This window comes from Ambystoma mexicanum, chromosome 11 (genome assembly GCF_040938575.1).
Source record: "Ambystoma mexicanum isolate Mex_15411 chromosome 11, UKY_AmexF1_1, whole genome shotgun sequence".
NCBI classification, from domain to species: Eukaryota; Metazoa; Chordata; class Amphibia; order Caudata; family Ambystomatidae; genus Ambystoma; species Ambystoma mexicanum.
The window spans coordinates 1,019,973,831-1,019,999,698 of NC_090934.1; the positions used below are offsets into that span (position 1 = coordinate 1,019,973,831).

The 25,868-nt window shown below is 46.3% G+C and overlaps 1 protein-coding gene across 2 annotated transcripts in view; it reads right to left on the minus strand.

The window, feature by feature from the left end:
• The window catches only part of INTS14 (integrator complex subunit 14), a 385,834-nt gene that overhangs the window by 207,583 nt on the left and 152,383 nt on the right, over positions 1-25,868 (minus strand). For both annotated transcript variants that reach the window (XM_069624242.1, XM_069624243.1), the window contains exon 7: positions 5,212-5,304. In XM_069624242.1, the coding sequence (XP_069480343.1) occupies positions 5,212-5,304 (93 nt within the window). The remainder of the gene's footprint in view (positions 1-5,211; positions 5,305-25,868) is intronic.

Genomic DNA, 25,868 nt, shown 5'->3' on the forward strand with positions numbered 1-25,868 from the left:
ATGATGGTGAAGTGAGCGGCTCGTATGACAACGAAAGTAAGGGATTCGGTGTGATGGCTCATGGAAATCAGCAACGGTACGGTTCTTCTCTTTGACCTGAAGGGGAATCTGATGTTCTGTAGCCCAGGTCACATCTATATAATTTCCTGCCGCTCCGCAGTCCAACATGGCCAATACGGATAGAGGTGGCTGGGGTTGAATCTTTAACTCAAGTTGAAATACCATCAGACGATTGTCTTCTAATCCTTCATTTCTTGCTTGGGTACAGTTGCAAGGGTTGAGGCTTCCTTCCCCGATATCTCCCTTGCATAGATACGGGGTTGTGTGTTTCCCGATCACCGAGGAGGAACATCAGGACAATTTCGCAGTAGATGTTTGGAAGATCCACAATACATGCATAGATTAGACTCACGCCTTCTCTTCCTTTCTTCAGGTGTCAAAGGACCCCTTGTGGCTCCAATTTGCATCGGTTCTTCAGCGGACACCTTCGCCTGAGAGGGAACTGAAGGCCAAGCAGAGGGGGAAGGTATCTTCGTTTGTTCGTGGTGTCTCTCCTGTAGCCGAAATTCTATCTGCAGTACCAGTGAGATAAGGTCTTGGAAAGAATTCGGTCTAGCTACTCGGGCTGGCTCGTCTTTTATCTCCACCTGCAACCCTCTTATGAATATGGTCTGTTGAGCTGTGTCAGGCCATCCTGCTGTTGAAGCCAACCTCTGAAACTGTGCTATGTAAGATTGGACACTCTGGTTCCCCTGTTTGACGTCCAACAATTCTTCAAAAGTATGATACTGCACCTCTGGTCGATCAAAACGGGTCTTGAGAGCTTGAACAAACTGCTCATAGTCGTTTACCACTGGATCCCGGTTGGTTACCAAAGGGGTTGCCCAGGCTAAGGCGCTTCCTACCATACTGGATATGGTGAAACCTACTCGGGTCCTGTCTGTCTCGAATGCCTTTTGTCTGAAGGAGAAGTAAACTGCACAAGCATCTAAAAATTCTTTCAGCAACCTTGGATTTCCATCAAACTTCCCTGTGGCAAGTGGCATTGGTGACAAGTCTCCTCGACCTTCTTCACGGTTGTCAACCTGTTGCTCGAGTGCCTGGTTCTGAGCTTGGAGGGTCTGCATGTCCGTCCGTAGCCCTTGGATGGCGTTACAAAGTTCCTGGAATTGTTCCAAAGAGGCCATTTGTTCTGCTTGGCGTTGTATACTGTCAAGACTGGACAAATCTTCACCCCACTCCTCCTCACCTGTGTCTTCCCAGGAACTCTCCAGCTTTTCTGTCTTCTTCTTTAGTCTTGTAGACTTGGTAGGCCTTTCCTTTCTTTCCTTCTTATGGTGTAGATAAGGGCGAGCCCCCTCAGCCGCCACCTTGACCAGGGATAAAACCTGAGTCAGGGGATGGGCAAGGAGCAAACCCCTAATTCAGGGAAAAAGCCATAGCAGAAAAAACCCTGGTATTCTTGTCTTGGCACAAAGAAGGTAACCGATGGATTTTTCAGTAGGACGTGGTCGGAAGAAGACTTCAAGGGGGCAACTTCATATGGCAGAGGGTGTATACTGTAAGTACAGTCCTTTTCTGGAAGGTATGATGGAGTATAGGCTCAATAGGAATTGACAAGAACTCTGCTGTTCGGAAGAGGAAGGGTTCTTGAATGAGAACTGGAGATTAATCGGGATCGATGGTAGTAGCTCCAAACGGAAGGCTGAACGAAGACCGGAGGAGGCTGTAGCCTAATGCTATAGCGCGAGAGAAAAAGTAACAGAGCAGAATGGTGGAAGCAAGGAAGGAGGGGGAAGTAAGGTAAGAAAAGGCGAGCCGCAAGGAAGGCGGAGTTAAGGCAAGAATAGCGTGATAGTGGAACCGCAATGGAGCGCAGAAAAGGTAAGAATAGCGTAGATGTGGAACCGCAAGGAGGCGGAGTAGACAGAACTAGAAGTAAACAAAGACACTCGTACAATATCGAGCAGAGCAGAGAGAACACAAGTGTTCGGACGGAAACTGAGCTAAGCGAAAAGGATACGAATAGTGCAGAGAGAGAGGAACAGTAAGAATAGCAATGAGGAACAGATGAGCAGAAAGGTACGAGAACTTAAGCACCAAGAAGGAGTAGGAACTGACCAAGTAGTGCTAAAGGAAAAGATTGCAGGACACCAAACGTACCTTATAAGATGTAAATCTGAAAAGGTGGGGCAGCAAGAACATGGAGTAGACCTAGAAAAGATTAAAGGGTACAGGGAGGAAAACGCAGGAAGGCAAAAGTCAATGAAAAATCACAGGGACTGTCGGCGAGTGAATCAGAGATGATACAACGCGCCGGCATTAGAGAAAAGGACCTATTTATTCACAAGCGGCCATATTGGAAAAGCATAGACCGTTAAGATGGACTTCTGACAACCATGTTAGGAGAGTCGCCATCGGTTCCAATGCTTCCATGCCTGATGCATGACAGAAGGGCTCCCCTATGGGGAGAAGTGACAAGATCCCATGAATCGCCACATAGCATGATATCACCACTTCATTTATTTTGTAAGTTTAGAATTTATGTAATTTGTGAAGATAAAATGTTTACGTTATGATAAAGCTTTATAGGAATAGGAATTTGAGGAAAAGGGGAACAACCTATCAAAGAGAATATTGGACAATCAAAGTAAAAAATAAATAAAACATATGCAAGAGCCTAATGCTCAGCCTTCAGTGTCATAGGGCCTCATTACACTGAAGGCGGTAAACCAAGGTGCTATTAGCACCTTGGTCCATGCCGGTAAATTACCGGCACCGCCTTGGAGGAAAGGGGAATTACCGCCCTATTCCAAGGTTGGTGGGGCGGTAAATCCCCCTTCCACCATTGCCCTTCCCCATTCCCATTTTTGCCCCATAGGGCATAATGGGAATGGGGAAGGTGCTAATTACGGTACCGCAAATTTGCGGTGCCGTAATTAGCACCAAGGTCCCTTTGCGGGTTGGTTTTTAACGCCTCCAAAAAGCAGGTGTTAAAGTAGCAACCCGCAAAGGGACCTCGTAGTAAGGCGGTAAGGGTTAACGGTCACCGGTACCATTACCGGTGACCAGTAACCCTTACTGCGTTCCGTGTAATGAGGCCCATAGACTGCGCTACCACCTTCGTAGAGGGGCATGCAGAGAAGGAGAGCCAGGAAGAGAGCCAGGCCCAGGGAGAGCCACACCCTGGGAGAGACCAGAAGACTAAACATAAAGAAGACTGTTAGGAAGGTTTTACAGACACACTATTACTATAGGATTCTGAGAGACCAACCTTAATGGACATGCATGGTTTACATTAAGATAACCAAACTTCTCACTGGTAACGTGACTGAGCAGTAAAGCTTAGATGAAGGAGGGCAGGAGATATGTAAAGCACAGACCTCATCCATGCTGGTTATCAAGCCACATGATGCCTAAAAACCTGCATATCAAAAACATGATCTGCTTATTTTTCATAACAAGAAAGCTGCTCCACATTCAGTAAAATACGAGGTAGGTAAAAACAATTCTATATAGACACAACCTAACTTTAGTGTCTAACTCGGACACATTACACACATTAGCATATGTAACAAGGTTTTCTAAATGTTACTTGTTTCAATAAACAAGGGGAGATAACAGAAGTTAGGCTAGATCACAAGTTTTATAATTTTATAAGTAACACCAATACACTGCAAAACCACTGTATGAAGTCCAACTCTAGCCTAATAACAACTGTCTATCAATAGTCTCAGGTAAGTAGCCAGTTTTGGACACTTAGAGGGGTTCAAAAGTTCTGCAATAGGGTTCAACTGGCTCAATACAATAGTTCAGCGTGATCATAGTGACACAATTCATAAGATGGTACTTTAAGGAAGAGGGCAGGCTGCCAATACAGAGATCCTAGGGGGACCCCAAATAAGATGTGTTCCACCACCAACAGATAAGGCATGGGTGGCTGCAAGAGGGGGCATTGGGCCCTAATGGTTGTAATGGGGACCTAGAAGGACAAACAATGCAACCAAACACGGACCAGGAAGATCAACAACTTCACATAAGCCTAGGACATCAGGAATGACTGCTCTCACTGATGGTTGCATCACTGGTGATCCGTGTGTCAGAGGAGCAAAGGAAGCTTAATTTTACAGCTGTGTCTTGCGTGTCAGAGGTTCTGGTCTCCTTTAACGACCTCACTGTCCTGGATACCAGCAGCAGCTGAATATCAAACTTTCCAGTTGATGTTGGTAATGGGTGTTGCAGTAACAGATTCTGGGTTCCAGTGTTGCCTCTTGCAGAAACGGCTCCAGTCCCCCTATCAGGACTTGTAACATTGAAACTCTGAGTGACTTTGCAGTCCTGAACAGACAGGTCAGATACATTTGTGAAATGACTATGGTTTGGGTGTCTGAAACCCCCTTCACACTCCAAACCAGTTCCAAGTACACAAAGGCAGTTCCTGGGCTCTAGACAAAGCCTTTGAAAGAGCATGGCCATATATGGCAATTTTCTAGTCTTGGCTGGGCAGAAAACAGCCAACAAAGCCAGTGAGTCAAAGAGACAACAACGTTAGCAATTTTGACAAAAGGCTTTCAAGTGGGAAAATAAGAGTTAAAGGGCACAGAATTGCACCTAACAATGCAAAAAGCAGGTCTCGGGTATCACTGCTCAAGTGAAATATGTACTTACGGTAAAACGAAAGGGAGGACAGGGTTCTTTCCATGCTCTACTATATTTAAGGGACCTGGTGGTGTTACAGAAAAGAATCAATGAGGAACAGGTAGTTATAGCCTTAAAGACCAACTGCTGCCCCAAAAGAGATGAAGTTATTGAGCAAGGTTGAAAACAGACCTGTAGTCATTAACCCATGAATTGCAGTAGACATCCAAGTGAAAGGTAGACTTTGTTGCTTGTTGGGTCACTTACATTTTTCGTAGTTTCCATTTGACATTTTTCCCCTTATGTTTCCTTCCCCCTTCCTACCGCGGCTTTGAAGGATCCCATTTAACTTTGCAGTCATACCACAGCTTTTGTAATCCCTCTACGGTATAAATCCCACCCTATCATATAATACTTATTCATGAGAAAGCACCTTTATATCCTCATGTTTTGATTGTGTAAATATGTTCATTTGTACACCCTAGCCAAACATGAAATGTGTCTGCTGGTGGCCTATTAGGAAGGATAGCTACACTGCATCTTCCCTTGGCCGGTCTTAAACATGATACTTGCCTTTGTTTATCGCTATGGGCAGAACCAGGTGCCTAGATAATACTGGGGGGCTGGCAATATCAGAGATGTCGATGAATCCAACTATTTCCAGCTCTGCAAAATAAAACATACACATTTCAGTTATGGAGAGAAATTGAAGAAACATGAAGAAAAGTAGACGATATTGCAAAAAAAAAAAAAAAAAAAAAAAAAAAATCCTGCACCTTAATCTTGTAAAAGGCGCAGCAATCCTATTCTAATCCAAAATACAGTTCCCATATGTTTTGAGACATTAACACAGTGATACTTTTTTTTTACGCACATGATGCTTCAGGACACCAAAATAATAAACATTGAAAAGCCAACTGTTTTGGATTTTGTTTATGAATTGGATCAGCATTTGCCAGGCAGTGCCATAATGGTGTTCGTACTTTTGCAGATTATGGCAATGTCTCGCAAACGCATAGAGCATACTCAAGGAAATAGACTGTTTATAAATCAAGTGGGTAAATGCACACTTGGTTAAGACATTTTTGTTGCACCAGGAGCTGGTTTTAATTGCATGAGCTGCAGTTAAGCCTTTACCTTTCAGAAGAATGCTTAAAAAGAATAGTGCCAGCTTAAAGAGATCTTAGGGGGGCGTAATTCATTCCAGGAAGGGTAGGTATTGAGTAGACATGGCAATAGGGAATTGTATGGCCATAGGGGGCAAACAGGTGGGTAGAAATCCAAACACGCATATTAAGATAGATTTCTAGAATCTGCCCTGATGGACAGATTTTAGGAGGCCACCCTAGTTATAGTGGACAGGGTAACTGAGAGGTTAGCCAAAACCCAATCAAGGTAAACGTGGAGCACAGTCAAGGCTACTCTGAGGAGAGCGCGAGTGGTGTCAACGGTCCACAATGAGTCCACACAGTGAAGCACAAAATAATTCAATTTAGACAAGTAAGTACAAAAATACTATATTTATTCTAGGCCCAAAACACAGAATAGTAAGCAGGTGATAATATTACACAACACTCAATCATTAAATATATACCCAGTCACATTTAGGTTCTTAGGAATGTCATCAACAACCTATTCAACACAAAAAAGTTAAGTAGTGATGCAGTAGAATGGAACTAAGTCACAAGAAATATACCATAACATTATAAGTTTGATACCTATGAGGAGTGGGGCCCTGTGCCCAAAAGTCACAAAGCTTCTTCTTAGGAAAAGGGTCCGATGTAGGAAGAGTTCTTGTGTTGGTGAAATGTTCCAGAAGCGATTTACTGGTAAGTAAAATTCCATTCTTATCTATCTCTAGAGGCGATGATCAAAAAGCGATGGAATGGAATAGCCAACATTTAATCTAAGGTTTATTCTAACGAGAACAGGGTGGCGGGTGGGCGGGCAAATGCATTGCGATTAACCCCTTGACTCTGATTTTCCCAGATGACAAGATGGGTCGACTGGTGGTTGTTGGAGGTAGGTTTTCCCGCTATTGGTTCCAGTGCGAGGTGCCCAGGAGTTGCAGGTGCAAGGATTCTTCTATTCGGTTCCAGGAGCAGAGTGCAACTGTTTGAAAAAGAAATGCAGAAGGCACCGATGCAGACCTCTTCAGGGCACTTCACCAAATGGGGGAAGGCAAATTCCAGCAACGGCTGCCGCACATAGGCGACAGCAGGTGTCCTTCCAATCACAATTGAAGACCTCCTTCCAGCGCAGGATCCCTTCAAGCGAGGAGGCTGAAATTCATCAGGAAGGCGAATTACACTACAAGCTGATGACTACCGATGTTCCGGTGGAAAACACGGAACAGCGTCAGCTCTAGCAAGATAGCCCACTAGAGAGCTGGTCAGTCGACCGGGTGGATCCTCGAGAACACGTCGAGAGTGGTTGGTCCCACCAGTCCAAGGATTGAAGCACCGCTCACAGCCTTTGCAGATCAGGTAGTCCAGCAGGGCTTCATTGGGCCAAACACAGGAAGAGATGCTGGGCCTCTTCGGGTTTCGTCCATGGATCTTCAGTCAGCTGCTCGTCTACACAGGATACTTGGCTCCAAAGAAGATCTGAAGAAATTGCTGCAGGAGTCCTCTTATCCGAAATCCTCGCTGGAAGCAAGTCCACGCCCACGAACGGTAAGGATCTGCAACATTCAAACAGCCAGCGGTGGCCCTATCAGGTACCACTGTGGGTTTCACTCATGCCACACACCTAGACTTTCAGGCACCACGGATGTGGAGTGGGTCCAGATAATCCCACCCCTTGTTGCTGGGCCAAGCACAAACAAAGGCATCACTAGCCTGGCAAAAGCAGCAGCTTTCATGGGCAAGTCCATGACCTTTATTTTAATTTTATTTTTTATTTTATTGCATTTGTTGTACGCCCAGAACCTAAAGTATCACGGCGTAATTACAGTTAGTTAAGAAAGTGGTTACAGACGATTATAAAGGATAATTACATAGTTACACATAGATTTGAGGAACAAGTACAATTAAAATCAGATACAACTGATGGACATTTTTCTGTTCTGGTCTTCTTTCTTGCCCTCTTCATCTGATACCACACTATAATATCAGTATGAAACAAAAATTATTCTAATCGAAATGAACTGTTTTTGATTGTAATAATCCAATGTTTTGGGCACGCAATATTGAAATTTATATGCATTGATGTAATATTCACGTTGTATATTTTGAAATTAATATTTAACAGCCTTGAGGACGACCATAGTTCGAAACACATGTTGGCTGTGTTAGATCTTACTATTAAAAATCTACAGTTCACACTTGAAACTTTTTATGAAGACGTATGATTCAGAAAGACTCTTTTAATGGACTAATGTCCATGGTCATAGTGCCGTTTGTCAGCATACAACCATATGTTAAACAAAGTGGGGGAGAGTGAGGAGCCCTGAGGAATGCCGCGAGTGAGCAGGATGGGAGAGGAGCAGGCATCGTCAATTGTGACCCTAACGTTGCAGGGACCCAAGAAAGAGGCAAGCTATTGTGTGGCTATGCTTGAGCAGCCCACCAGAGATTGCAACCTGGTCGCCAGCAATTCATGGTGGACAAGGTCGAAGGCGGCCAACAGGTCGAGCAACATAAGGAGGGCAGGATGGCCTTGGTCAATAATGGCAGAAACATTGGACTTGAGGTCGGGGACGGCAGTCTCCGTGCTGTGTCGTGCACGGAAGCCAGACTGACGCGGACCCAGAATGGCATTTTCCTCGATTAATCGTTTTAACTGTAAGTATGCAACCCGATCCATAACCTAGAGGAGAACGGAGCGTTGGTAATAGGATGGTAGTTTTTAGGCAGAAGAGGATCGAGGTTGTCTTTTTTAAAGGAGGGGGTGATCCAGGCATCTATTGCTTAACTATTCATAGGCAAAAGAACAATTCTAGACGCCTGGTGATCTAGCAATTTCCGTATCAAATCAGTCTTGATATCACAGGATAGTAAACCTCTGTCTACACACAACTTAAAAAATTCTATACTTAAGTGCAGCAAGAGCAGACATAGTGAATGTTTCGATATTTTTAAAAAGTGTAGGCAACTATTATACCAACTACTAACTTCAAATCATAGTATTCTGTGTAAATAAATTTCAATATAAGCTTTTTTTCGGCTAGCACGGCATAAAAGCAATTAAAATCATTTAAACAGCAATCGGTAGAAATGCTAAAAGGAGAATGTATATTCTGACATAGGACCACCTTTCTTGTGGGATATATACTGGTCTGGCAATCTATGCTTCAATAAGCAAATGTCTTAAGATTCACGCAAATAAAAAGAAAATTAATTCATTCATAAAACTGATTGTGTCAGAAACATGCTCTCATTGATAGGAAATCAAGTTCATGGCACACTAATTCAAGGGCTGGCTATTACCTCACTATGATCATACTTGGCCTTAGCTTGGCCTTAGAGAGAGTCGTTAGATACTAGTTTTTATTTATTGGGTATTTGTAATGCGCCTATATAGCAAAAATGTTTTCAAAGCGCCACAAGACAAACAGGCGGGTAGGGGGGAGGGGGGTTTGAACAGGGATGGAGAATAACAAACAGTCCTACTAGGGCTTGTGTCATTCGGATCGTGCAAGTGCAGTAACAAAAGTGCTCGGGAATGGGGGTGTGGTGTAGGTCAGAGCGCAACGCGTTCATGCTAACATGGAAACGGAAGAGTGCAAAGCAAGAGAGTGCTGGGTGAAGTGGGGGTCCCTTGGCTAGGAGAGTGCCATGGGGAGGCCAGGTGGACAAGTGCCAGGGGAAAGCAGGTAGTGCAGGGAATGAGGGTCCACAGTCTAAGTGCAAGTCGGGGCTGGATAGGGCTCAGTAGGGGTGTAGGCCCTACCAGGCAAATGCAGGTGGCAGGGGAATCAGGGAGGAACAAAGTGCTGGGTTAGATTGGGCGAGGAGGGCCTTATGCCCTGTGTGACTCAAAAGGAATGCAGCAAAGGGGGACATTAGCTGGGGAGGGGGAGAGGAAAGGAAGAAAAGAAAAGGAAGGTCTTGAGAAGCTTCCGGAAACTTAAGGAAATCCAACTCAAGCCTGAGAGGCGCAGGGAGGTCATTCCAGAGGGAGGCTGCTGCAGAAAAGATTTACCCCATACTTTCTGCTTGGAAAAGCGTCTGATCTGCAGAGAGGTGGAGCTTGAAGATCGAAGGTCTCTAGCAGGGAGGTATTTAGGGAGAGCGGGTTGGAGGTAGCAGGGTCCCATGCCAAAGAAAGCCTTGTGGGTGATACAGAGGGTCTTGAACTTGATCCTCGCAGCAACCGGGAGCCAGTGGAGAGATTTTAGGGCTGGAGAGATGCGGTCCCTGGGCTTGAGGCCAAGGCTAGGTCTTGCAGTCCTATTCTGGTTTAATTGAAAGGGGCGAAGGGAGGATTTAGGCAGATGAGGAAGAGGATGTTACAGTAGTCCAACCTAGAGAGGACCAGAGCTCTGGAGGCAATGAGTTTCTGGGAGAAGTTGAGGAAAGGGAGACTGCCTCTGAGGAGGTGCAGTTGAAAGTGGGCCTTCTTAGCAAGGTCCACGATGTGAGGAGAGAAGGAGAGAGAAAGAGAGGAGTCAAATATGACACCAAGGTTTTTAGCATCACAAGAGGGTGTGGGGAAGGGGCCTCGGAGGAAGTCCACGGAGGCAGAGATCAAATGGGCTAGAGGGGCAATGCAGATGTTGAAGAGCCAAGGCGAGAGGATAGAGCCCTGCAGGACGCCACAGGTGGAGAGTGTGATGGGGGAGAGAAAAGGGCCCAGTTGAACCTGGGAAGATCGGTCAGAGAGGAAGGAGGTCAACCAGTCCAGTGCCAGGTCCGTGGTGCCAGGGTATCACCGAGCCAATTTATAAGGGTGGCATGATTCACTGTATCAAAGGCAGAGGAAAGGTCAAGAAGGATTAGAACGGAAGGGGAGTTGGAATCGAGATTAGAGAGCAAGTCATCACGGGTGTTCAGGAGTGCAGTTTCCGTGCCTCTGGCTGCTCTGAAGCCAAACTGTTGGTTGTGGAGACAACCAACAGATTCAGTGTGGTGGATCAGCTGGAAGATGACCAGCTTCTCCAAAGGTTTGCCCAGGAAGGGCGGTAGTTAGCCGGGCAGGAACAGTCGGCAGAAGGCTTTTTGAGGAGAAGGTGCACAAAGGAGTGTTTGGGGGGTAGTGGGAAGGAGCCAGTGGCAAAGGAGTGATTGCAGAAATCAGCCAAGGATGGAGCAAGGGATTTAATGTTCTCCTTGATAGTTCTGGAGGAGCACCTGTTTGGAGGAGACTTTCATAGAGAGGACTTGTCTAGAGATCTTATCTGGGGCCAAGGGAGGCCTGAGAGCGGGTGAAGGAGAGGGAGGGGTGAAGAGAAGAGTGAGGACAGGATGTCCGGAGTTTTGGTTATGAAGTTAGAGGCCAGTGCAGTGCAGAGGATCTGGTATGGGAGAGAGGTGGGAGACTGCAGAAGGATTGGCGAGTTCCTTACAGATTTTGAACAGTTCAGCCATGTGGTTAGTGGCCCAGAGATGCAGGCTTGGATATAGGCCTTCTTCAAGCAGATGGAGCGTCTGTATTGCCTTTGGAGCAGACGGTAGGCGAGTCTGTCAGAGGGTGTGCTCGAGTCTTGCCACTTACGCTCAGCAACTCTGCACTTGCATTTCAGAGAGGCTAGGTCAGGTGTTGCGCTTGGTGGCAGGTTTCATGCGGATCCTCATGACAGGGGCAAGGATGTGCCGAGTGTTAGAGATGGAGAGGTGAAGGTTAGCAAGGGATATGTCAGCGTGAGGGTCAGTGGGAGGGGGAATGAAAGTGGCGGCAAAAGCCGCAACCGACACTTGCTTCATCAGTCGAATGACGGAGAAGGAGACTGGCTGTTGCGGGCAGAGGCTTGCCGGCTGACCCAAAAGATCCAGTTGAGAGGACAGGAGGGCATGGTCAAACTAGGAGAGGGCTGTAGTGAGAGGGTTGGAGATGGAGATGTCTGCTGAGATGAGAGCATCCAAGGTGTGTCCGGCTGAGTGCGTCGGACCAAAGGGAAGAATGGTGAGGCAAAGAGTCACAGAGGCTGCGGAAGAGTCTAGAGGCCGCATCAGGAGAGTCAAGGTGAATATTGAAGTCTCAGAGGAACAGAAGCTTGGAGAAGCTTGGAGGTGGAGGCCAGGAGAGAAGAAGTGAGGTCAGACCACTCCTAAAGGAAGAGGGAGACCGAACCAGGGGTCCTGTAGATGGTGGCAAGAGTCAGAGAGAGGATTGGAGAGACATCAAGCCTGCAGATGAGGCATTTGAAGGAAGAGTAGGTCTGAGTGGGTATGTTAGTAGCAGGGACCCATTCTGGGAAGATCAGGGCCACTCTGCCCCAAGCTCGTTAGGCCTGGGCTTAGAGAGGATCTTGTAGCCCTTCGAGAGAAGTGTGTCAAAAATAGTGACAGAGCTGGCAGTGGACCATGTCTCGGTGAGAGCGAGGACGTCAAGGTCGAAGTCTTCAAGGATGTGGCAGATGTCACAGGAGTGTTTAACGGCAGAGCGAGAGTTGCCGGTAGCTACGTGGAGCTGATTGCCACCTTTGAAGGTCTTCCGAGGGGGGGCGGTACATGAATGTGGTAAGCCCGTCGGAGGTGGCAAAGGGGCCGGAGGGGTGGCAGATGGAGGAATGGCAGGAGAAGGGACAGGGGAGTTGATGAGAGACAGAAGACGCTTATCAAGAAGGAGGAGGTTGGGCTGAGAGCCCTGGGCCATGGCAGTGCCATTCTGGTAGACATTAATGATGCCCCTAGAGGATGGGAAGTGTGTCAAGAGTATTTCACATCGGCTTCCACCATTAATGGAGGAAGAAGAGAAAGGGGAGAGGACCAAGACCATGTGGGGAATCCAAAGTTCTGGAGAGGGAACGAAAAAGAGGATGTCAGGGACAGTCTGCCTGGAAGAAGTGTCGACGTAGGTGTCAGCGTTGGGAAGGACTGGATTGGAGACCAGGTAATCTTTCTTGAACTTTTTCCTTCCAGACTTCGAAAGAGATATGGGATATGTGATAGAGTAGCAGTTAGAGTAGATAGGGGAGATGGAGAGCACCATGAAGGGGGAGAGAAGAGGGACGGAAGTGGGATAAAGAGGAGTGGAAGGACTGCACAATACATGACGAAACTCACCAGGCGGCCTAGCAGCAGGACAGGTGCAGATGAATCAGGTGCACGAGAAGGGAAGTCCAGACCAGTGAAGAGAGTCCTGAGGCTTCCTTTGAGAATTTTTGCCCAGATGCTGGCACACCGAACCAGCACCGGATACTGAGAGGTAGCAATCGGTCACAAGGGACCCTGAGAAAATCACCCCCAGGTGATCGGACCCATGTGGTGGGGGTTCACAAGTGACCTTATGATTCCCTCTCACGAGTGTGGCAGGCCACCACCAACAACAACCACCACTGTTGATCCCCGCTGAGCTGCCTCCACTGCTCAGAGAGTATTTCAATCCCATCCACCAGGCCGCCCAAGCCTCATCGACTGGGACTTCCCGTAGTAACAGTTCCAAGCTCTCGGTGAAGGGTGATTTACACTGTTATGGAGGTTGCCCGGTATCCAAGCCTAGTCCCGGTGAGCCCACGGGCCACGTAGGGAGGAGCGCAAAGACTAGATGTGGCTAGCAACCCGAGTGCAGGTGTTTTTTTTGGCCCAAACAGACCAATGTCTATGGCTCAAGCCAGTGTCTCGTTGTATGTGGGATTTCACGAGATGCTGTTCCAATGATACACATTTGCCCCAAATGATGGTGGTGATATTGCTCTCCTCGCTCTCAATGCTGTTAAAGAGGATGACAAGATGAGGCCCAAACCGGCAAAAAATGAATGTGATGCATAAATAGGGAGGTGCCACAGGTTAGTACTGAGAGCAGGGGTACCCTTGTCCGTCAACAGCAGCAGCTAGACCACAGGACAAGGCAGCACGCTAAAGTGAGGCCTCAAGGTCTGAAGATAATGTCAGGCAGTGCAGGACAGAATCCCAGCCTTATGACCCAAGGTGAGTTCACACTGTTCCACACAAAGATGAGGGCTACATATCCAAGTGCATTAGAGGCAGTAAGACTGCCTTGACATCTGTACAATCTCAACAATGTTAGGGCAGCCCCAGGGCACAATCACCGGGCCAGTGAGCTCAGGGGCCTCACTTCTCACATCCATATCAGAGATGATCTACAGTGCAAATTCGCTTGGCTCCAGCGGTCTCCACTATACCTCTTGGCACAGCAGCAAACACCAAGGTCCGCGGGACTACGCACACCGCAACAAATCTGTCCAAGTGTCTGCCACGCCAGGAGCTACCGCAGGGTGCCTAAATTCACTGTGGTTCTCATCTAGGAGCGCCAGTGAGATCTCCGTCGGCCATCTTGCCCATTCTGCGCTGGTCGCTTAATTCCGCACTCAGGATTGCAGGAGGGCTTCCAGGCATCTAAACACTCCAGAACTTGCGGTACACTACGCCGCCACCCATCCACTCCGATATCTTGCTTTGGGACAGATATCACTGAGCCAGTAGCCGAAGGCCCGAATACAACTATGCAATCCTCAGCAGCTCTGCACCTCTGCCTAGACCCCAGCCACACAGGACATGCACCTTTCTCGGCTCCCAGGCCCGACACCACCTCACGGCTCAGCCTTTCTTCTGCCCTACAACACCTCACGGCTCAGCCTTTCTTCTGCCCTCCGGGCCTCAACCGCTCCCGTATCGTGGCCAACACCACCAGTCTCCTCCAGCACTCAATGTGTTGGGGCTACGGTCCACCAGCATCCGCTCGCTCACCACTACCGTCCCCAGCACAGCACGTCCACTGCCACACTCTCCTTTCCTGTGCTTTCCTAATGGGCTCCTCACTTCCCTGGCGGTCCAACCGCCATCCGATCAGGGATGCTGCATCGGATAACTGATCAGGCCTTCCGCTCGGGTCCTTGGGTGCCTTGGTGCCGTCACCACCTCGCTAAGTTCCTGCCGCCAGCCTCTGTTCCCCTCCTTCACACACTGTGGCAGCTTCAGCTCCATTTCAGGCACCCAAGATTATACAGTAACACACGTGTGTTGTTGACATGGGGAATTTTCACCTGCTTGCTTCTTTTTCCATGCTCTTGTAAGAAAATGTTTTGATCCTTCCCAATCAGGTTTTAAGCCTGGTCGGGGCACCGAAAGTGTATTGGTTTCGGTGTTTGACGACATGGCTAGACTGGTTGATACAGGTGGGGTGGGTGCCCTGATTCTTTTAGATCAGTCAGCTGGATTTGGCACCGTGGACCACCCCATCCTGCTGTCTTTCCTGTCTCAGATTGGCATATCGGGCCAGGCGCAGGCCTGGTTTTCTTCTTTCTTGGCTGATCGCACTCAGGTGTTATTTCTGGCTTCCTTTCTCTGTGGCTCCTGCCGACTTTCATGCGGTGTCCCGCAAAGCTCTGTCTTGTCACCCATTCTTTTCAACATTTACATCTGGCCTTTTATCGGTCTCATCCTCTCCCTCTGCTTCAGGTGCTACTCTTACGCCGAAGACACCTAGATACTCATACGCTTAGTTCTAGATCGGACTGAGGCGTTGTTGTGCCTCCATCTGTGCCTGACTGCTCTAGGTGAGTGGATGAGTCGCAATTGGTTGAGATTGAATGGGGACAAGACGGAGGTGATGGTGATAGAGCCCCTCCTGACCCCACTATTTGGGTGTCTTCTTTTTGGCCCCCGTCTCTTGGTCCTCTTCCTATGCCTGTGTCCAAGGTGAGGAATCTGGGAGTAATTTTTCATCTTCTCTTTAGATGAAAGACCAAGTGTCTTCTGTAAGCAAGGCAGGTCACTTCCACCTTAAAATTTTAAAGAAGGTGCTCTCGCTGCTACCGGGTACTCTTCATCCTCCGGTGGTTGCAGCCTTGGTGCTGAGCATACTTGATTATTGTAACTCTCTATATCTTGCTCAGCCCAAGTGCATGATCCAACGGCTTCAACGCCTACAGAATCTTGCTGCCCGGGTGGCCACTGGGTCCCCTTATAGGACCCATATTTCCTCGCTATTACACACTTTTCATTGGCTTCCAGTCATGCAGCGGATTAAGTTTAAAGCCTTGTGCATCTTACATCGGGCGCTGCATAGTCAGGGGGCAGAATACCTTGACGCGAAATTCACCCGGTATACACCCACTCGCCATCTTCGCTCAGCCTCTGCTAGCTTGCTGCTGGTCCCAACGTTTCGTAGTGCTCGTATCAGAGGCTGCGCATTTTCGGTTGAGGCCGCACAAATGTGGCACAACCTGCCTCCGACAGTTACAAACTTGTCAAACCACCTGCTGTTCATGAGAGAGCTTAAAACATGCTGGTTTTAGCTGCTTTGTCGAATGACTGCTGCCCTCCCTCTCGAGCGCTAAGATACCTCTGGGTGAACGCTGCGCTCTACAAATTACACTAACATAACAAAATGGGACACAGCAAAAAATAACATTTATGGAATAATTCTTTTTACAGAATATATCCGCTGCAGTGACAGTTCTAATCCAATGGTTATTGAGATATGGGGCCTCATTACGAGTACGGCGGCAGAAACACGCGGGTAATACGATCCTGGTGTACTTGGAAGTCAGGTGCCGAAAAAACAAATTCCCATTCGAGTCACATAGGACTCATGGGAATGGGGATGAGGGAAGCACAGGCACCATTAATAACGGTGCTGGTGCTTCCTGAAAAGTCTGTGGGCGGCTGTCGTCCCACAGACTCGGAGTGTGCCGGTCCGGTAACAACAGTGTCGGTCGGCTTACCGGCACCGTTGTTACCGGACCAGCACACTCGTATTGAGGCCCATGGTATTAAGTTCATCAGTCTCACTTTCTCATATGCTGGACAGATTAACAAAAAACCTGCAAGGGTTTCCCACTGTGCAAAACAAAAGGGACATCTATCTGAGCCACACTAATTCCAATTGGACGTGAATCTACTAGGGGTAAGATGCCTTCTCTTAGCTTAAGTAGGAGGGCACAAACAAATGGAGTTTTAACTAGATATAGATATTGCTCGGTTTCAGCTTAGTCTTTTGTCGATAAATAGCCAATAAGAAGACTGTTGCTCCCTGGTTTATTCAACAGAAGACGGAGGTTGAACTCAGTTATCTCAGCTTTCAATAATACTCTTGCATTAGTGGTTAAATCGGGCGATGTCAACGAGCGCCCCCTACCCAGAGACTTGCAAAGCATTTTGATACACGAGACCCACTGCAAGAATACGCTATTATGTGTGTTCAGCAAGTATGTGTGGCTTCCCTAAATTTAGCACGGGCTAGCAATACCAAAGACACAGCCAATAAAAGGTGGATATGGTCTTCAAGATTAGATCAATTCCTATCCAGCTGAGCTGTAGATGTAAAATAGAGTTAGGTGTCCATTTTGGTACAGGAAAAACTTTTTTGTAAGAACCCATTTTATTTCATTTATTGTGCATTTGTTAGGAGTTTATACAACAAGTAATAGTGTTTCAAAGCGCCCACATGGCAACAGGGGGAACATGGGATTGAAAAAAATATATACACTGGGGAATACAGACAAACCTACTAGGCCTTGTGAGTATTCAGAAGGTGCAAGGGCAAAGAAGAAAGAGGAGAGAAGGGAGTGGAGGTAAGTGCTGGCATGTCCGTGCTTGTGAGTGAGCAGCAGATATAAGTTGCAAATATAGTAAGTATGTTCTACTAACTGCCTGCTGTTTGTTCTATACGCTCCACACGCGTGTTGTCTCAGTTGCTTTAAGGATTTGGGACCGCCCACTTTTGGAAAGCAGGAAACCCAATATCAGCTGAGTTCCACCGCCCTTGCAGCGTTAAGCCCTCTGCAGCGAAAAGGGTGCTGCATTTCTGTGGGGCTGGACGCGTGACCAGGGAGGCCCTGTGGATATTACCAACTGCGGCCAGCCGGCTGATCTTGCTAGTCGGGATAAGGTCCAGGATAAAGCCATCCAGCGACTCAGGTGAACCTGATCTGACACGACTGGAGTAGTAATTGCATTTGCACTACTCTTTAGCTGTGTAGAACGTCAGGGCGGGTGGGTGTGGGGGGAAAAGAGTCGCACTCAGGCAGCTCCTCAAGATTTTGGGCGTGCCCTCCCCTGCCGGTTCCGTTCGCTCAGATATCCTGCAGGAGGTTAGTTGCCTAGCGTAGACTTGAGGCTTTGAGAAGGCCCTGTGAAACTTGTATGTATAAATCTGTACTGCATGATTTTGCGGCCATTCGGGCTGTGGCCACGGAAGTGCTACGGTAGTGGACGGGGGCTGCAAGGTTCTCTCTCCCCCTTTTGAAACTTCATCCAACCCGCTGCCAAACCTATTTCAGACGTTTGATGACTGAATGATTGCGGTGTTCACATTCTAACAATAACTGCAATTGTATACGTGTCCCAGGCTCTTTGAACTCAGAGAATTTTCTGTTTAATCTTATTTATATGTTCTGACGGGGGTTGCTAAGTAATCTTCTCCTCCAAGGTTTATTGGTGGTGCAATTTTCTGGCTATAGTTGTTGGAACTCATATATAAGAACTTATACCATTTACTGTGACACTTCCTTACACACGGATCTTATAAAACAATGGATTTGGCTTATGAACATGCTTTTATAGTGAAATCTGATTTGATATAGCCCAAGAATACAGTTTTTAGTTTATTGCATTAACATACTGACCTTTTACTCCCATTAGTGGATTATGCTGCCTTTTTAAATATATGGAATTGCACATTGCACTTTAGGAATTATTGGTGGCCCTAGAAATATGCTTCTACAGTAAAACCAGAGTGCTGCTCTTTTTTTAATTATATTCGCACATTGCCCTCCTAACATCTATATACCTTGATTTGCACATTGCACTTTTTTCAATTGGTCTGCTACATAATTATGTTTACGGAGTGAAATCTTGTATTGCATATTAGGACGGTTTTGTTTGCTATTTGCACATTGGACTTGAGTTGAGGACTAGTCCTTGCACTGTGCATCTTAGTAACAATTTAGGAACGATTCCCTGTGTCCAACCTTGCAAACACGACTTTGAATCTCCGGGAATCTCTATGAACACAATTTTGAATCTCAGGGAATATTATCAGAGACTAACAGCTAAGAGGGGTAGTTTGAGTTCTCTCTATCTCTACTAAGGTTGCAGGGATTTTGCCTACCAACTGCCTGCCCCTATTGAATTGATACGGTTTGCCTTTTGGCCTCCTGGGTCATTGATCTCTACATATGTTTTTTGCCCCCAAAAGATATGTATTAATTTCTTGGGAATTTGAGGAGTATTTGTCTATATCTGTCTATTCTTGGATCGTCTTCTTCGGACTGTGTTGGTTTGAGTTGCAATAGAATTACTATGACTCAAAAGGGTCTTAGGAGCCAATTAGCCTCAGGAGGAGGCAAACAGCCCTAACAAATGCATGAATACTCCCAATGAATTGGACTGCAAAGATGTAACTTTGGATACATCCCCAAATGCGAACACAGCAGTAATAGAGGACTTATCGAAAGTGGAATTAGCACTGGTAAACGATATTAAGAGTAGGGTTCCTTGTAAGATCATTGGGTTGGCTGCGGCCCTGATACATAATCAAGATATTTTAGATGGTCAGCAGAGTATTGAGACTGTGGGGGGAAAGCTGTGGGATGGGGCTAGGAGAAATGGTTGTATCCTTGTAGAAAATGGTGATATATCAATCAATGGTCAGGAGGATAGATTGGCTGCAGCCTTAGCGTATAATTTGGGGAAGGCAGGAATAATCTGTATAGATATGTTGATTGGGGGGGGACAAAGGAGGGTGGGGAATCCACTGAACAGAGCGAGAGGAAAGTAAACAAGCCTAACCAGGCTATAATGGGTAACACCCAGGGAGATATTCAAACTAAAGAGTACCAGGAGTCCCAGGGGAAAGGAGATACCCCAAAATTACAGAACAAGAGTTATGAAGGGGAGAATAACTGCAAATTAAATAAAGGGGATACTACTAAGGAGGTACTTCAAAAGCTAACCTCACTGAAAAATTTGAAGTTACAAATGGTAATAAAATGACACACAGTTAGACCAAGTCAAAGATAGTCTTAGATGGAGAGATACATCGTTTAAAACACCAATAGTAAGGAATCAGGGGAAAAAACAACACCAAAAGCAGGCTAAGACTGTTAGGAGGCCCCATAGCGAGCACCAAAATCTCTAATTATTTTGGGGAAAAAACTGTTACAAGCACTGAAATAAAACCAGCTATACCGGCCACACCAGTAGCCAGATTGGATCACTCATTGATGATTGAAGTGGCCAAGAAGCTGGAAGTAAATGAAACAGTGCCTAACGAAATCGATGACCTCAGTATTATTGACCTTGCCGACCAGGCAATTGCAGATAATAATCTGGTCCATATAGACAGTAGAGCTGACAGTATAATCCAGCAGACATGCGATGCTTCATATATGGGATCCCCGTCCGAACTTACTAATTTCATAGACGAATACACTAAGAAAAAAAATTGGTTTGAGAGAGGATTTTTGCCAGAACCACCAAAAGAACATTCTGGTGATGCAACAATACATCATACGTTGAGAGAAGCTGATGATAGAATCCGGCTCACTCAACCGACGGTCTCAGCATTTAATATGGTCTCTTAAGTTCCTTTGTAAACTTGTATGACAATATATGGGCAGAGGTTAGATCTCACACCGGACTGCTGACAAATATTTATACCAGATTGGAAGGACTGGAAGGGCTTGATAAGGCAGATGGGACAGGCTAGCAGCCCCTCGGGTATCTCTAACCGAGCAAATCCACAATTAAATTCATGATTTACCGGCAACATTTTTCAGATTTGTTTTGTTGCTCTTATCCAATTGCTTATTTTATTTGCGTGTTTAAAGTTACAGTTCTTGTGCGTACGTGTTGTTGAAATTAATTTGAAAGGATTTAATAAGTTTGGATAGTTCAAACATTGTGTTCCTGTGAGGACAGAGCTATCGATTAGCCCAGCTAGTTTTTGTAGTTCATTATGTGAAATTCTCAAGCGGTTCAACCCAGTGTTTATTGAAAGTTCTGGCATATTGATTCTATAATTCGGCAAAGTATGCATTTGCCAAGAAATGGTCAACATGGCATGGTCGCGTTTTCTGAATTCAGATTTCAATATGCAAAATTTTCGACTGGATTTGAGACGCTGTGTAGATATAGTCAATGATGGCTGTAGAGATACCATGGGTCCAGGTGTGGCTCAGCTTGTTTGTGGCTTTTTCCAAGATGTTGATTCTGTGGAAGCCTCTGGCCGTCATCTCTTTGTTCCAGCGATGTGCGCAGGGAGCAAGATTAGCATCCTCTATTGGATCTCCTTGTCGATCAAGCATGTGGATATTAAGGTCACTGCACAGGATGTAAGGGTGTTTAGGATCATTTTGTCAATTGCCGAGCAGACTTTGTCGGTGTAGACTTCGTCTGAGATTGCTGCAGGGTTCCAATTGTTATTGAGTATTCCAAGTAACTCTGGAGTGGGCTTTTGGTGTGTCTTTTGTAGACTAATTACTGTAGTTTGAATCCACCCATTAATGTTTGCAATTTCTAATATCACTAGGTTCTTTCCTACTTTAATTAGAGTTAGGAGACCTGCTGATGGACGTCCATTTTTGTTCTTTATCTCAGGGGTCATCAATGTAGTGTACCCATCGCAAGTCGGCTGCTTAGTGAGCCAGGATTCTTGGATACAAATGATGTCATATTGGTCAAGCACTTGTGTTTGTTGCCTGAAAAAATGCCCATGACCGCGGGTGTTCCAGGAACATAACGACATTTTGCAATTAGTTGGAATTGGTAATGGTTATTGATAACGGCTTTTTCTTACAGAGTTGTCAAGTTGGATCCATTACATTTGTCTCCAAATATGATGATTGGTGTGTTCAGGTCGTTGTTTAATAGTTTCATGGCAGTCTTGGTTTCTATTTTCTCTGACCATGCTATGGTTCTGCATAGTCGTCTCCGACGAGTCTTCTGATCCTATTTCTATATAGGAGTCAGAGTACTGTGTTTGCGAGTTTGATCTGATGCTTGATCTATTTGATTTTCTTTTGATAATTGTGATTTTCTTATTTCGAGCATTAAACGTTTATTTTTTTTACGTAGATTTGGCGCTGTATATTATTGGATTAAAGGGATATGCATACTTTGTCCAGATGCGCATTATCCATGAATTCAACAGTCGTAATATCTTGTGATGTGATCTTTTTCAGGTCCGGGGTGGATCTAAATAAGCCTAGAACATTTATTCTATTCAGTAGGAGATCATCTTCATTGTGTTGTGTTCTTTGTAAGATTAGATTGATCTGGGTTGTTGTTTTCTGTGGGTTGACAAAAATTGGTAACACCAATTTGTCATTCGATGTTAGCTCGATTGGATGTCATTGTTGCTTTTTTGGGCAAACTCATTCCTTGCTATGTCGTACCGACGAGTAGCACTCAAAAGTTGTATTTGATATGTCTTCACATGTCAATATCATCAATGATGTCTGCGTATAGGAAGATTGTTCATATTCGTCAACAATCATGAGTGAGTTATCACTCGGTTGAATCTGTGCTTCTTCAGATATTTCTAATTCTTCATCAAAATGTTGAGTTAGATTTAGAAGTTGTTGTAAATGTGCCTCTTCATCGATATATACAGTTTGCAAATTTGATTCGGACTTTGATGATCTGTTCATTGGAGGGATTGCAATGTGAGCCCAATGTGGCTTTATTCCTATTACTTTACCAAGTGCCGTCTTGTGAGTTGTAGCCTTCGGCGTTGTGATATTTCTAAGGAAAGCGCAGGAGCCATTTTGCCTTTTTTAAATTTTAGGTTTGTTTTGAAGTAAACCCTCTTTCAACGAGGGTGTGAAAATGCCATAATTTGCTGCAGCATTTTTAGGTTTGTCCATGTTCGCAGTGTGTCCAGCTATAGGGTCTTCGGTTATAGCTGCTGTCTGCGATGTGCGAGTGGCATTGTCATCTAAATTTATGATGTTTATCGGTACTGTTGGGAGGACATTGTTTTTATTTGCATTGTGTACACTGCAGGTTTTGTTTAGGGGATCTTGTTGATTTTTGCTCTTTATTTGTCCATTCTGGTATGGATTTATTGAGGCATTCTGGGACATCAACAAAGTCATCATGGTTATTATGGCTTCAGTAAGTTGCGTCTTATCAGCTCTATCATTTCTGGCTATATCAAAAAGACACGATTGCCACAGTTTACTTGCTTCAGCCTCATGGTCCAGTCGGTCTTGAATTTTTTGCATAAATGATTCGATGAAGATCTGTTTAGAATGTATTAGTGCCAAGAGTGTTGCTTTATCTTTCATAGCGTCCACGTTTCCCTCTTGCATTTTTATAAAAGGAATCATGGTTTGTGATGCAACTGCTATTAACATGTTCTGAAGCTCAAGCATCGTAGTGGGTATTGGTGTCAGGTGCTTGGGAGGGTAGGCAGGTGATGTATTCAATCCAGCCGAGGGTTTTGTCGAATCTTCTTTTGATTCAAATGAACGATTTTTTTGGGAATATGGTGTCTTTGGGGTAGTCACATTCGTTGTTGAAGGAATTAGTTTTGATATTTGCAAATTGGCGTGTCTTTGAGGAGTTCCTGCGAAGCTCGTCGTATCCTGAGGTCCGTGCATGGGTTCACCAAATACTACCTTTCTTTTCTCTTGGTTCTCGATCAGCCTTTCCATCTTTAGCATGTCAAGAGATATTCTTGCGATTGTTGGATTCCGATGGGTAATGCTTGGGGGTGCTATTTCTTGTGATAGTCTGTTGCTTTCATAAAGTGATTGCCATCTTCTTTTAGCTAAAATTGCTTTGTCTTTTTGTGAGATGGAGTCCGTGAATGGCTCTCGCGTGGTTAGGTTTCCTAATTGATCAGGCCATTTGATCAAATTCTCAATGCTCATTTGATCGAATTCTCAATGCTCCTCACGGGAGTAGTAGTCGGAGCGTCTTTCAGGGACTTGTCTTGAATGGTATTCTCCTACTGTAGTTTCACAAGGTTGTGTTCCTGGTCTTGAATATCATTTCTATTTTGTACTTCCAACTTTTGAGGGTGTATGTGAGTTGGCGATCTGTTTTGTGTAGTTGTGTCACCTTGGGCCTCATTACGAGTCTGGAGGTAAGGGAAAAACGATGCCGGTAAAGGATTACCGGCATCCTTTACCGCTCCGGTCCATTACGACCCAACAACCCGCTATTATCGGTACCGTAAATAACGGTGCCTCTAATAGCACCATGGGTGCAGGCACGCGACCTCACATGCCGGCAATAGCGGCATGGCCTAAACAGGAGCTGAACACGAGTAATGCGGACATGCTAATAACGGCCTACAGAAGACAGAAAAGTACCTTATGGAGCAAATACCGGCATCGCGGACCACCCATAAACGGCCATGTGCAGTGTTCCCAACTGCCACAGGTGCACACAATCATCACAGGTGGAGGCAATATAGACTGGGCCAGCACAAAAGGAGCACACCCCACCCCTTCCCACACCCAGTCACACCAGAAAATGATCCCAATACTACTAGCAATGCTGGGGCTGGAGGACATGATTGCAGTGGAACTCCAGCAACAATAACAATAACAGGCAGCACAGAGGAGACGCAGGAGGAGAAGGAGGCTGAGGCAGGCCCAGCATGTCCCACCAGTGCAGCCAGTGGTACCACGCAGGCAGCCCCCAATCCCTCGCATCAGAGCCAGTCCATTCAACCTAACCCCTGAGCAGATCCACACCATGTACCGTCTGGACCGGGACACCATCACCACCAATGTGGACATGATACATGACGACATTGTCAGCCTGATTGAAATACGCACCGACATCCCACCTCTACTGAAGGTAGTGTCTGTGGTCCACTTCCTGGCCACAGGCACCTACCAGCACACAGTGGGGCACATGCATGGCATATCACAACCATTATTCTCATGTACGCTGAACCAAATGCTCGATGCCCTCCTGAAGCACACAGGCGACCACATTTTCCTACCACAGACAGCCCAGGAGATCTCCAACACCAAGGTTGGTTTCCATTCATTGGCCGGCATCCCTGGTTGCATTGGCGCCATCGACTGCACCCATGTAGAATTGGTGGTCCCACATGCCATGGAGGTAGTAAATTACCGCAACCGTAAATTATACCACTCCATCAACGTGTAAATGATATGTGACTCAAACAAGACCATCACACATTGTTGTGCCCGATTTCCCGGATCAACCCATGATTCAATGGTCATGCGGAACTCCACGATACCACGCTACATGGAGCGGCACGCAGGGCACAGATCCTGGCTTCTCGGTGAGTTGCATGTCAGGCTGATGGCATCGCGATGTGGGTAGGTGATTGGGGGGGTGAGATGCACACTTCACCTGGCTGAGATGGGGCGGGGGGAGATGCATACTTCACCTGGCTGAGATGGGGGGGTGGTATACTTCACCTGGCTGAGATGGGGGGTGGGGGAGAGAGATGCATACTTCACCTGGCTGAGATGGGGGGGGGGGGAGATGCATACTTCACCTGGCTGAGATGGGGGGGGGGAGATGCATACTTCAGCTGGCTGAGATGGGAGGGAGAGATGCATACTTCAGCTGGCTGAGATGGGACGGTGGGGGTGGAGAGAGAGATGCATACTTCACCTGGCTGAGAGTACCTGAGAGGATGCACCATGCTCATACCCCAAAGCAGGCCAGACTTGACCTGACACCTGACCCCAAAATGCACGACGTAAGCTGCCCTACCATGAAAATGATGCAGTGCTACAACCATTCCATAGCCATCAACATGTACACTGCACATAATGAGACCGTAGCCCCCGCAACAAAGTATTGCCAATGCACAGCACCAAATACCATTATCTAAAAGGACAGTTCTCCATTACAGCGTACAAAGGAGTCACATGAGGCCAAAATACATGAACACGCCCCTACACCAACACAGAGGTCCACCAAAACAGCATGTCAACATCTGTTGTGCTGAGTGAGATCATCATGAGTCTGCCATCAACGGTGACAGGATGAAAGCATACAATTGACTACACAGCACACTGATCATGGGATGAACCGGTGTGGACTACCACAGTGCATGGGCACACACAAGGAATGGGACACCCCTGCGCCCACTACACAATGCCACGCACACCTGTCGACCAGATAAAAACACACATTGCAGTTACATCATGAGGCTCCATT